The following is a 13759-nucleotide window of genomic DNA, read 5'->3' on the forward strand; positions in this document are numbered from 1 at the left end:
ATACTTGCAAACCGCCCCCCTTCCCCCAAGCAGGTGGCCTGGCAGAAGTTTTACTGAATTCATTGGGATGGGTCTTTCCCCCAGAGACTGCCTAGGGTAACCCTAAGAAGCCTTTCGGCCTTGTTAGCGGCAAAGGAGCCACTGAGCCCACCGGGGCTTACACCTGAGCAAGGGCGGTGTGGATCGGACACTGTGTGCAGGAAATTCCCGGGTGATTTCAAGGCATCTTCCCCTTCCCCTTGGAAAGCGTTGCTTTTCTAAGCCGAGAGGAGCAAGGGAGAACAGCTTGGGTTTCGTGGCTAGGCAAGGGGTTAGTCTGTGGGGACGCTTCCTAATGGCCAGGAAAGCCGTCTGGATCGGGCTTAGCCTCACCGAAAAGAAGCCTGAGCCTCCGAGCATCTTGCTCTGGGCCCAGGGCGGCGACTACTGCAGGCTGCGATCCTGCGTCCCTTTTATTGGAAGCCAGTCCCCCGGAACTCAGGGAGACCTGAGCCTGGCATACGGGGTTGAGGAGGAGAGGCGCCCTTGTCGGTGAGAGAGGGATCCGGCGAGGACGACGGCTGCCTTGATCTTAGCCAAAAACCGCCGCCACCGATGCCCAAGTCAGCGCGCAGAGGGCTGAGGCCGGGCAGCTGGTTCTCTACGCGTTTACTGGGCGGTAAGCCGCACTGGGACGTATCAGGGGGAAAGTGTGCTTGCGACCCTTTACCTGGGAGTAGGCCTATAGAGCGCCGCGAGGCTTATTTCCGAGTAAACTCACTAGGACTGCCCGAACGATTGGGGCTCATCCACATTGTTCCCAGCGCTTGTGCGGAAGGTGTGTGGGTGGGGGGTGGGGGTGTAAGGGGGCAAAATTCCCCCAGCAGCCCGAGAAGCCAGATGTTTTATATGTGGTGGCTCTCCTCTCCTCCTCCTCCTCCTCCTCTTTCTCTTCTTCCTCTTCTTCCTCTTCCTCCTTCCCTCCTCCTCTTCTTCTTTTGTCCCCGCAGTTTTAGGGCGCCCTACAAGCCAGAGGCGGACGCCGCCTCTGGGCTCCGGGCGGGATGGGCGGCAGGGCTCCGTCGGGGCCTGGCGGGCCAGGCGAGGGAGGCCGCGCGTCGGAGGGGCCGAGGCTCGCCGGGAGGGCTCCGCTCCCTCCTCTCCCCCGGGCCGCCCCCTCCCGCGGGCCGCCGCCCGGCTTCAAAGGGCCGCCCGCCGCATAAAAGGGGCGGGCGAGGGGGGCGGGCGGCAGAGCAAGCCGGAGCGAGGCGGCGCCGGCTGGACGCGCCTCGGGGCCGAGGCCGGCGCTGGCTAGCTGAGCTGGCGGGAGCCATGAACGTGGTGGGCGGCTACCCGGGCCACCCGCACCCGGCGCTGCTCCACGAGCCCTTCCTCTTCGGGCCGCCGCCGCCGCCGCCGCTGCCGCCGCCGCCGCCGCCCCCGGGCCAGGCGCGCTGCTTCCCGCCGGCCGAGCGCCCCTTCGCGCCGGGCTGGCTGCTCAGCGCCGCCGCCCAGCTCTCCCCGCCGCCGCCGCCGCCGCCGCCGCCGCCGCCGCCCCCTCGGGCCGAGCTGCTGTGCGCGGCGGCGGCGGCGGCGGCGGGGCTGGGGGCGTCGGCCTCTCCCGGCTCGCCGTACGGCAGCAGCCCGCCGGAGGGGCAGGGGGCCCGTCGGCGGCGGGGGCCCGTCGGGGCGGGCGGGGCGTCGGGCGGGCCGCGCAAGGAGCGGCGGCGCACGGAGAGCCTGAACAGCGCCTTCGCCGAGCTGCGCGAGTGCATCCCCAACGTGCCGGCCGACACCAAGCTGTCCAAGATCAAGACGCTGCGCCTGGCCACCAGCTACATCGCCTACCTCATGGAGGTGCTGGCCAAGGACGGGCCGGCCGCCGAGGGCTTCAAGGCCGAGCTCAAGAAGGCCGAGCCCCGCGACGCCAAGAGGAAGCGCGAGCCGGTAAGCCCGCCGGCCGGGACCCGGGGCGGGCGGGGGCGGGGGGGCGGGGAGGGCGGCCTAGTGGCGCTTCTCCGGGCGAGGAGGAGGCGTCTCCTGGGGCGACTCGCGGCTGGCCGAGGGCCTAGTTGAATGGAGGAACTCCCTGCCCCAGGATGGGGTGATGGCTGCCAACTTGGAAGGCTCGGAGAGGGGAGTGGACACGTTCATGGAAGAGAGATCTATACATGGCTACTAGTCATGATGCATACCTATTCTCTATGGTATCAGAGGAGCAGGCCCATTATATTGGGTGCTGTGGAACACAGGCAGGATGGTGCTGCTGCAGTCGTCTTGTTGGGGGGCTTCCTGGAGGCCCCTGGTTGGCCATTGGGTGGACAGACTGCTGGACTTGATGGGCCTTGGTCTGATCCAACAGGGCCTTTCTTATGTTCTTATGATGGCTGCCAGCCCTGGCGACCAGGGCACGGTCAAGGGCACGGCCTTCGCCTCTCTGACTGTTTGTAGATCCTGGGGGGGGAGGGGGGAACAGTCGCCGGCTGCCTGGATGGGGCGCCAAATTGGGCAGAGCGCTGCTCTGATCCAGCCCAGCACCTTAGGGGCCAGAAGAAAGAACGGCGGGGAGTGCTGGGGTTCCCTGAGATGGTCCTGCTGAAAGGCCTGTGTGTCCTCCCTCGATGATGTAGGCGCTGACTAGGGTGCCTCGGAAAGGGGACGTCCTCCTCTTTAGTGGGGCAGCGAAAGCGGGGTCATACAGTCACTGGATCCTGCTGGAGACCCTAAAGAGGGGAAGGGGGGAATGGCGACTTGAGCACGCTCTGGGTCCCTTTGGAATACCCCGAAAGTCCTTCGGCCGGGCCTAACTTTTCAACTGATACACCGGCTCTAAAGGGTTCAGACTGCCCTCAGAAGCTTAACATCTGGGAGGGGGGTGTCCTTACAAATTCTCAAAACTCAAAAATAAGTCCCCCATGCAGTATTTTGAGAATTCAAATGGGGAAAATGTGCATCTAGACAGCGGCAAATCCGAGCCAAAACCTCCTATACGTTTTCGCCCTGAGAGCTAGCGTGTCCTTGCTAGTTCCTTGAGCGCAGGAACTGTGTTTTTGAAGCTTCCCCCTATGACCATGTCAGACCCCAGAGGGTACAGGGCAGAGACCACTGTGAGGACCACCTGGTCTCTGGAAACTGGTTGGTCTCAGCTGAATCCCTTGAATGCCACAGGGTTGACTGCTTGACTGTTTGGAAGAAACACATCCATCTTAAGACAGTCCTAGAAAGTAAGCAGGATGGGCGGCTGTTCCTAAACGTGCTGTGTCAAGGGGCGGACAGTTTAAATTGGAGTTTGTATTGGAGATCGTATAAACCTCTTAAATCGGAGCTGCACCCAAGGAAAGGACACGCTTTGGCAGACCTGAAACCGATGGGATTTAAAAATGGGGTATCGGCCCCTGAGTAGAAATCGGGCTGTAGTTCACGAAAGCAACACTTAAAATGACAATATGTAAACCCTACTCGAGCAGGGTTTCTTTCTCCAAGACGAGCTTAGGCTGGTGGGCCCGCCCCTCCCTATGGACTCGGGGGTCAAGGCCAAGGCCGTCCTTGCGAGTAGGGGAGAAGTCCCCCTCTCCGTCGGATGGACGAGCTATTAGAACGGGCAGAGTTGCCCCCCGTGGTGCACATGGAGGCTCGTCCCGGCCTGTTGCTGCTGGGAACCCCGTCCCTAGGCCCGAGCCAGGGATGGAGGCGGACTGGGCTTTCTTGCGTTCCGAGCCCAGCGCCATCCCTCCGGGGAGGTTCCAGATTTACCCGCAAGCCCCTGACCGAAAGGAAGCCGGCCCACCCGACACTGTCGAGCTTAAGGGTGTCTGGACCCCTTCCTCCCACCCGCCAGGTCCCCTGCCACCCCAGGTGGGCCTCTCCGGTGAGCCCTGCCAGACCTGGGCCATTTATGCATGGGAAGTTTTGCCTTGGATTTGCCACTCTCTAGATGCACATTTTCCCCATCCAAATTCTCAGACCTTTGCATGGGGGCTTATTGTTGAGTTTGGAGGATTTGGATGGGGAAAATGTGCATCTAGAGAGCTGCAAATCCCAGGCAAAACCTCCTGTGCATAAATGGCTCTTGTCAGCTGCCTTGCTAGTAACGTGGTTTTCTTTCCTTATTCCTTAGAAGCTCTTTGATCCATTGATCTTGAGCAGTGTAATTTTAAATCTAATGCTTGAGGGATATAAGGACTGAAATAAATCTTGCCACTGACAACGTCGTCTTGGGATCCCTGTCACTTAATAAAAAGAGTAACGCGGTTTCAGTGGATATTGGCTCAGCCAGGGGTCAGCTGTGCAAACATCCGCCTGCTCTCCATCTCCGGTTTGCGTCCTCCGGCCCAGGCCTGGCAACCTGGAGGCTCTGCGGCTTTCCGAGCGGACTGCCGGGCTGAGGCCCAGAGAAGGGATCGGGAGGGCAAAGGGGGGGGGCAAGGCCCGTGTTTGCGAGGAGGATGTCCTGGAAGGCGAGTTGGAGCGACTGGGACGAGTTGGAGCAACTGGCGATCCTCCGCACCCTTTCGGGAGAGGAAGGCCCCCTGAACCAAGGAAGGCGGATTCCCCAGTAATTTTGCCTAACGTCAGACTGGTGAGGCCTGGTATCCCATTTATGCATGGGTGTTTGTTTTTGTTTTGTTTTGCCTTGGGTTTGCCTCTCTCTAGATGCTCATTTCCCCCATCCAAATTCTCAAAACTCAACAATAAGCCCCCTTACAGAGTTTTGAGAATTTGGGTAGGGAAAACGTGCATTTAGAGAGAGGCAAACCCAAGGCAAACCTTCCATGCATAAATGGCCGGTATCAGTAGAGGTTGCAGGCCTTGCCCTTCATGCCTATGACCTTAGGCCATCTTCATCCCCAGAGTCCCGGCTTTGCTTGGGAGCAAGTCCTCCTAAAATAAACAAAGATCGGATCTACCCTGCGGTAAGAACCTGGGCATCAAACGGGGAGTAGGACCCCCACACAGTTCAGACCACACACTGGGATTTCTCGGGTTTACGGCAAGATAGTGAAGACTTGCCACAAAAATACCTTCAAAATACACTGAGGGCGATGTTAATTTTTGGCAAATTAATCCAGGGGCAGGCCTTTGAACCTTGAGCCCCCCACTCCCTCAATGTAGAATGGTTGCAAGTTTAGGTCTCAATCCCATGCACACTGTCTTGTAAATCCTAAGGACCTTGCGGCGATTCGCTTCTGAGTAAACCTGCTTCTATGGCCTTTTATGCATGGTGGGTTTTGCCTTGGATTTGCTGCTTTCTAGATGCACATTTCCCTCCAATAAGCCCCCGTGCAGAGTTTTGAGAATTCAGATGGGGAAAATGTGCATCTAGAAAGCGGCAAATCCAAGGCAAAACCTCCCATACATAAATGGCCTATGGCATTGCGTCCTTCGTGGCAGGAGTTGCGCGGGGGGTGGGGGTGGCTTCCGACCTGAACTGGGAAGGGGTGCCGGTCTTGCCGATGTTCTACCCCTAGACGTGGACCCTTTCACGAGGGAGACTCCCTTGCGCGGCGCGTCCAGCATTCCCCCGTGCGTATTTGCGCCTGGCCGGACCCAGCTTTGGCTGAACGGCCTCTGCGCCCCGCCTTGCTGCGTTCCCCGACGGAAACGGTTAGGCCCAACACAAGCGCCCAATCCGAGAGGAAAGAACGGGCGGGACCAGTAGAGGTTCCGGCAGGACCTCTTGGCGGACCGAAATGGCCCTCGCCTGAGCTCAGATTAACCCAGTCCCTTGAAGGGTGCGCGTTTATTTATAAACATGCCTTGCTGCGGGAAACGGTGTTTGCATTTCTGAAATTTCTATGGGGCTGAATGTCATGTCCAAGAATCTGACTATTCTATTCTATTCTATTCTGCAGAATTTTATTAACCTAGGATTTTCTTTTATTATTTATCTGTGGTATCCTTGACGTGTTTGTAATGGCCTGTGGCTAAATGCAAATAAAACCATTCATTTTATTCTATTCTAATATCAAATACGTAAAGTGTCTGGCCCCGGTCCCTGCCAATCGCACATAGGGGCCACCCACAGAGAGGGTAGGCGATTTCTACCTATTGGGGGATTTCCCAAGTGTGCACACACAATTGTAAAGGGTGGGGGACCTCCGGACAGCCTGAGGAGGACTGAAAATGCCCCAGGAGGGTTGAAAATCCCTTAAGGGGGGAGGAAGAAACCGGCCTGCTCAGGCCTCTGAGAGTTTAGAGAAAACTGGGCGGGGGGGGGGGGGGAGAGAGAGAAACAGAGACCTGGGTGATGGGAACTTCTGGCCTTCGACTTTTTAGTCTCGGTTTATGTACTCTTTAAGCACGTTCCTTTCATTTCTATCCTCTACCGTACGATTATGTAGATACAAAGATTTATCGTCGTAGTTTTAAAAGCATCAGCTGCTGGTGTCTGCTAGTTTTCGGATTTCGGGGTTCCCTTCCCACTCACAGAACCTGCCAGCCACCAATTCCTGCAGCAAGGCAAGAAGCGCCGATTTCCCTCCCCGCAGTGTAGGGTCCCGGGCCTGGCCTAGTGTTAAAAAAAAGTGCTCCCGGGCTCATTTTAGTGGGCGGCCAAAATAAAACCGCCCGGTTCTGCAGCAACGGTTGACTGGGCTAGCCTGGGATGCTGCCGGACAGAAATCGCGGGTATTATTATCCCGATTTTTCTGGGTGCCCATCCACTCCCCAGCCTGGATCGGTTTGGCTCTGGAGGCCCAGCTTTGCACCAGCCGCAAGGGAAGAGCACCCAAATCTTCCTATAAGCTCTTGAAACGGAGGAGAGCTCCTGCCCTTCGCTTTCCCCACTTGTTGCAACTGGAGGGGCTTTAAATAGTTCACCTTGCCAGGAGTTGGCAGGGGGCCTGAATAAAAGGGGAGGGGAGGGGAAATGGGCACAAGGACGGAAGAATAGCTAGGAAAAAGCGTCTTTCTAGCTTCTTCCTCTTTTCTCCATGGCCCGATCTCGGGGTGGAAAAATCAACCGTGGGGGTGGGGGATTTTGATGGTTCTTGGCTGCGATTTTTGTACAGCCCCCCCCCCCGCCGAGATGACAGATTTCAAAAAGCCAAAGAAACACAAATACCGAAACCATAGTTGGTGGGGGGGGGGGAGAGAGAGAGAGAGAGAGAGGATGTCCGCGTTCGCGATCCTGGGACACAAAAGCGTCAAACCAGACCCGCTCGGCACGCTCCGTGTTCTTTCTTCGAAGGTGAGGCGACACGCTCGTAGGGGGCGATCCACAAGCCCTTTAAAATCAAACAAGGTTGAAGCCCACTAGACCCCCCTTCCTCTCTGCCTGCCTTCTTCCTGGACGGTGGCTAAAACTGGGAAATTGTGGTGGGGAGCTAGACTAACCCGCGAGCCCGGAGGAACCCACCCCACTTTGATAAAGCTTCACCCTACTGGCCTTTTTATAATAACAAACGCTTCTCGTGTCTGATGACTTTGGGCCAAAACGCCTGGGAGGTTTTGCCTTGGATTTGCCGCTCTCTAGATGCACATTTTCCCCATCAAAATTCTGCACTGGGGCTGATTTTTGAGGATTCGGCTGGGGAAAGCTTGCCTCTGGAGAGCGACAAATCCAAGGCAAAACCTCCCAGGCGTTTTGGCCCTTTGTCCCAGCAGACATTTGTGTGATAACTTCGCTAGACTGTTGCTAAGCTCCGCAGCCTTTCTTGTATTGAGCCAAATCAGTCCAATTCGAGCTGTGATTCACTGTAGCGACTGTCTTTATTGGGGTTTTTTGTCAGCGGGAAAGAACGTGCACTTCGAGGTTCTTTCCTCCTATCCTCCGGGAATCCTCCCTCCCTAGAAGAAGAAAACAACCACCACTAATTAGATCAGAAATTCCATGCAGTTCTGCCGTTTAGTTTTGGGATCATCCCCAAAATTATCGCTATATCCTCGAGAGGAGGAAGAAAACGATTTTTTAAAAAGCAAATGATCCCCGTCTTTGGAGGTCTTTAAGCAGAGGTTGGATGGCCATCTGTCGGGAGCGCTTTGATTGTGGGATCCTGCATGGCAGGGGGTTGGACTGGATGGCCCTTGTGGTCTCTTCCAACCTTGTGTGATTTTGTGATTTTGCTTAAAAAATAATACCCTCAGGGGGGAATTAGTTCCACGAAGCTTTACTTTCCAGTTTACACTTTTCAAGAGCCTGTATAAACCATGCATTATTTATTCCAGCTCTTTTGGTCAAACTTAATAGAACCGGCTTGGCAATTAAGAGTCTCATAACAAGCATAATTTAGTAGACGGCTCGGCTGTATTTACCACAACAGGGCCTTAGATATTTATAAAATAAATCCAAAAAATTTATCGCCTTCCGACTGATAATCTAATGGCCATAAACAGACGAACAATTCTAGGTTCTTTTTTACAACCCTCCGGGTGAAATTTACAAACAATGGCGTCACGTACCCAAAAGCTGTCCAGTCCACTTGTGCGCCTGCAAAACAAAACCAGTCTGCTTCCGTTGTATCTTTATTACAGTGGATTGTACTTTGTGTGTGTGGGGGGGGCTCTTATTATTTTCGAGGAACCAACCAAATGATTGATAATTGATATTAATCGTATGAAAGACGTGCTGAAAATTCATGTTTACTCAGAAATGAATAGCGTGCAGATTAATAGGCCTTGCCCCTAAGTAAGCGTGCGTAGGATTTCAGTTTCTTTTATTAGAACCGCCAGCAGCTTCCTCTGGCCGGATCTAATATTATTTTATTATTTCTTTCCTGATTATTATTATTATGATTGCCTTGTTGAGTTGATTCTTAGAGAGATGTTGATATTTTCAATGATTTCTTTCCTGCTGTTTGTCCTTTCTCCTCCTGCAGCAGTCCGAGGTCTACTCTCATTCTTTAGGCCACGGAGAGAAACGGCTTAAGGGCAGGACTGGCTGGCCTCAGCAGGTCTGGGCGCTGGAACTGAACCAATGAAAACCCGGGGCCTCCAGTCGGGAGCGCCAACTCAACCTCTCCCCCCACCCCAGCAAACCGGACCCTCCTCAGAAGAGGATTTTCTGCCTGCTGATCCGCCCTCCCGCAGCCTCGGGACGAGCCGCCCTCATCGACCAGCGTGTGCAATGAGGAGGCTGCAGAGGGGGCCGGAGCGCCTGGAAACGGAGAGGGGGGAAGAGGAGGGGGGGAGAGAGAGGGAGTCTCTGCAACCCCCCCCCCACTGGACCCTGCGAAGCCGGGGAGGTGGCCAGGCTCTGGGCACACCCTGATCCCGACAGCCCCCTCCCTTGGCAGAAAGCTCCTGGGGACCCGCAGGGATTTTGAATGTGTTCAAGGAATCAGGGTGTCACTGACTGATGCGTACATAAACTGCGCGGCGTTGGGTCCCGACCCAAATCTTGTGTTGCACAAAAGACTGGAGGTCGTCGGGAGCTAGGCGCCCACGCTGGACGCGGGGCTGGCTTTCCAGAGGGGCCCCCGGCACCTCTCCCCACGGAAGCGAGCTCCTCGGCGACCGTCCTCGGCACATGGGCTTGGAGAGACGTCCTGCTGGTTTTCAGCGCAATTGACATCTGCGTCCGAGTGGGATCCTAAGCGTGCCGAGGCGGGCGCTCGCCTCTCTTGCACTCTCCGGGAGCCCCAGACTGGCGACGCCGGTCCATTAGCATCTTCCCAGCGCCCGTCCCCAATCCGATTTCTTAGTCCCACTGAGAGCGACGGGATGACTTCCCGGCAGTAACGAAGATCACAGCCTGGCTTGGGTGAGAATGAAATCCCATTTCTGAGCACGGTGTGAATGAAATCCCATTTCTGAGCACGGCCAAATCACTGTCCCCGCCAATTTCAGAGTTGAATCGGGCATGCCTTGCTCTTTCCAACTGAAAGCAAGGCCGGATCGGTTGCTTTGATTTCAGCGGCAGCGGCGGCCTCCTTGCTTCGTTTAAAAGTAGCCTCATCCACGGCTCAGTTCCAAGTGCCTTCTGCGAACAAGGTTGTGGATGAAGACTAGAAGACAGGGGAGTCTCGCCTGGGCTATTCAGCCTGACCGGGTAGCTTTCTTGGTTTCCTCCATGCCAATGACCTCTGGCTTTTGGACAGATGCTTAAAGCACGTTTCAAACCAAAAGGGCAGGATCCGAAGCCAGAACCACAGCAGGGTCCACGAGGCACAATGACCAACCCCGGGGAATCCCTTTCGACCGTGATGGGTGAAGATGGGAAAATGCACTCAAGAGTTTGTCACATGGGAGGTAGTTGGGTGCTCTCAAACTTTGGGTCGTTTAATTCCCGTTCATTTGCTTTCTCCGGCCGTTTTGAGGTGGTGGTTCCACAGTTTCCTTGGGGAAAGACATTGGCAGGGTGCTGCCAAGGTCAAGTATTTTTTTTAAAATCCATCAATTTTAACCAGAGAGGTAAGAACATGCTTAAATTGCCCCTTGAAATCAGTGGGACTAAAGATATATCACTGTGGCTGGATCAAGCCTAGTATTATTGTTTGTTTTCATGTAAATAAACACAACACATCTGTTTCTTCCATTTCGACCTCATTCACCTTCCATCCCCCCTCTTTCCACTCCCAATGTTGTTGATTTTTTTAAAAATGTATTTAAACTACCTAAAGTGGGTGCATTTGATACATTTCCTATGCTGGGTTGTCTACCTCAAATCTGTATGACCACTTGCTAAGATAACAGGTTTGCCAAGCCAAATATTTATGTGGATTTAAAAATAAATAAATAAATTGAAGCTTTTATGAAAACAGAATCTCTTCCTTCCCCCTTTCCCTCAGTCAAACAGAATCCTTGTAGTGAATTAGGTGCAAAAATCTGTTTTGCTTCCTGTTTCACAAGAATGGGATGTCCAAGGGAAGCCACTTAGATCCAAACACCAGGAACATAACCAAAGCCAAAGCTACAATTATATCACAAAAAAATCAGCACAGGAAGCCAAAATATAATGAAATCTCCTATTTCTAATAGTATTTTACACATACAACAAAGAAAATGACGATTGCCCTATAATGCACAACTTGCTAAGACACTTTAAAGTCCAAAACAAATCAAAGGATCCACCCCCAATCCATCTTGGGTCCCAATCCGTCTTTGATCAGACTCGCCGCTTCACAAGGCGATCTCCATCCTGTATAGACGGTCATCTAGAAACATGCACTGTTTTGTCATCCAACTTCTTCAGTATAACGTAGAATCTGCCGTACAAGAGCTTAACCCATATATATGCAGTCATTAAAGAGCTATCTAACAATACATAAAGACTACAAAACAATTGGATGGAGATTGCCTTGTGAAGCGGCAAGTCTGATCAAAGACGGACCATCGTCATTTTCTTTGTTGTATGTGTAAAGTACTATTAGAAATAGGCGATTTCATTATATTTTGGGTTGTTATGCTGATTTTTTGTGATTGTGCTAATTTAGCATAGAGGTGTTCTTTTCATACTAAAGTTACAACTGAGCCAGAGTGGCACACTGTTAAAGCATGACTGATTTCAATAATGGGACTGAAATAGTCTGCATTTTGTGTCATGCCCCAGACCATTTTATAGAAAGATATCATCTTCGGCAATCTCTGTTGATATTGCTAACTGCTGGTGCTGTATTCTATATATGTAAAATATAGTACTACAGAGAAGAATTGTGGTTGCTGCTGCTGACTTAATAGTATAGCGGTAGAAGACAGATGAGAGCCAGCATGGCGTAGTGGTTAAGAGTGGCACACTCTAACCTGAAGAACCGGGTTCGAGTCCACTCTCCTCCTCATGAAGCCCGCTGGGTAACCTTGGGCTAGTCACAGTTCTCTCAGAATTCTCTTGGCCCACACTGGGTCACCATAAGTCATCTGTGACTTGATGACACGCACACACAGAGAGAAGACAGACACATTCCAGGTTCACAACTCTTTTAAAGGGTAGTTCAGGCTTTAAATATAGTTTTATCCTGAGCGTAAGCTCTTATTTGGAAGTAAATCCCATCGAAGATGACAGAACTTATTTTTAGATAAATATGAACATGATCCACCCAACATTAAAACACACACACTAAAAAACAGATAGATTTAAGTGTGACAGGTATAATAATGTTCCAATTGGAATCAGTGGGAATGTTGTGTATTATTGCTTAGTTTTACAAGTCATTCCACAAACATTTGTATAACTATTGTCACCTACCACATTTTCATCCAAGTTAGACATGGATGCATATATGTGTGTGTGTGTATAGTCTGTGGGCTTTTGTATTCCATTAATTTCAATAGAAAAAGTTGAAGCCTGTGCCTCTGCAATCAATTGGACTTATTAATTTATTGAAAGCATTTTAAAGCTGCCTTTCCCCCAAGGTGACAAACAATCAAAGACATTAAAACAAGCTCAGGAATACATACATACATATGTACATACACACATACATGTATACTTGTAAAAATTAAATAAAACACGTGGACACACAGATGCAGGCATAGGAAGGAGGGTCAGTGAGGGAACTCTAAACAAAACAGAAAAGTCTTCACCAGCTAGCAGAGGACCGTAATAGAGAGGGGGTGGATGAATCTACTTGGGGAGGGAATTTTGTTGTTTTGGTGCCATGATCACCAAAGCCCTTTCTAGGGTTGCCACCTAGCTTCAGATGGCTGGGGCACACTAAGTGTAAAAAAAGCTTAATTTACCCCTCCCCCCTGTATGTATGTTTAGGCAGCTAGAGTTGCATTGCCGAAGTATGTAAAGGGTATATGCCCTGCATAGCAGTATTTGTATACTGATCTTAAGCATAATCACTCAAGGGTGTCTGCATAGACATGCATAGCTGTACATGGAACAAAACACTACTTAGAGCCCCAAGAATTCATCATCTCTCATTTTGACAGGGGGGATGGGGGAACTCTCCCTAAGAGTTAAAGTGGCAAAGCAAACCTTTCCTGTTGATTCTAAATGAAAGGTCAGCACAGTACAGCAGTTTGCTTCTTCTTGGAGTTGCAGTACCCACTAACCCCCAGAAAATATCAAAAAGCACGACAGTATCTAAAGAAGAAAACTTCTCCAAAGTAACTGTTGCACTAGGAGCATCCAAGATCAGTAGAACTGCCAGCTGTGGGTTGGTAAATACCTGGAGATTTTGGGGGTGGAGCCTGAGGAAGGTGGGGTTTGGGGGAGGGGAGGCATTTCAGTGGAGTATAATGCCATAGAGTCCACCTTCCAAAGCAGCCCTTTCTCTAGGTGAACTGATCTCTGTCACCTGCACATCAGCTGTAATTCCAGGAGATCTCCAGCCACCACCTGGAGGTTGGCAACACTAAAGATCAGCAAGGCCTCCAGTACTGTGACTTTCCTCCTCCAAGGGCTATTAGGCACTTACCAGGAACAGGTGCAATAGAGCACCATGATTAAGGTGGAAGCTTACGTTGTGTTCCACAGGCCTGGCAAATTTACAGATGTACATTTTCATTTCTTTTCCCAGGAGAAGATTAGGAGCAGCCTCTTTGCTGCTAATTCTACTTTCCTGGTAAGATGTAGAACTATCTGCAACAATTAAATCTGATCTAGAGGACATTGGCTGCCTTGATGCAGAGATGAGAGGTTGCTAAATTTTATTTTATTTAGCAACCTGCTCACCAGTTGCATCGCAAGGGCTTGTCAAGACTGTGTTCCATATAGTTCAGATTTGCTTCACAATATAACACACCAGCAATAAGCAAGTCAGACCTCATGGCTTCAGAAGAGTTGCTTCAGGAAGCACAGTACGAACAACATCAAGGCCAAGTGGACTGGCCAAGAAAGACAGCCTCCCTTTGATTTCTTTCCACAATGCGGTGAGCCTGAAGGCCTCTTGGCAGA

At 52.0% G+C, this 13759-nt stretch overlaps 1 protein-coding gene across 1 annotated transcript; it reads left to right on the forward strand.

Moving 5' to 3' along the window:
- The first annotated feature begins 1223 nt into the window (after window positions 1–1223).
- On the forward strand, window positions 1224–8916 carry HAND1 (heart and neural crest derivatives expressed 1). The gene is made up of 2 exons (XM_056847542.1): window positions 1224–1926; window positions 8796–8916. The coding sequence occupies exons 1-2, from the start codon at window positions 1312–1314 to the stop codon at window positions 8895–8897; spliced, it is 717 nt and encodes a 238-aa protein (XP_056703520.1). The 5' UTR covers window positions 1224–1311; the 3' UTR covers window positions 8898–8916.
- The last annotated feature ends 4843 nt before the right edge of the window (window positions 8917–13759 follow it).

This window comes from Euleptes europaea, chromosome 1 (assembly GCF_029931775.1).
Source record: "Euleptes europaea isolate rEulEur1 chromosome 1, rEulEur1.hap1, whole genome shotgun sequence".
NCBI lineage: Eukaryota > Metazoa > Chordata > Lepidosauria > Squamata > Sphaerodactylidae > Euleptes > Euleptes europaea.

Coding starts and splice junctions, on each gene's coding strand:
- HAND1 (XM_056847542.1), top strand. CDS start 1,312: ATGAACGTGGTGGGCGGCTACCCGGGCCACCCGCACCCGGCGCTGCTC. Junction 1,927..8,795: donor CCAAGAGGAAGCGCGAGCCG/GTAAGCCCGCCG, acceptor CTCCTCCTGCAG/CAGTCCGAGGTCTACTCTCA.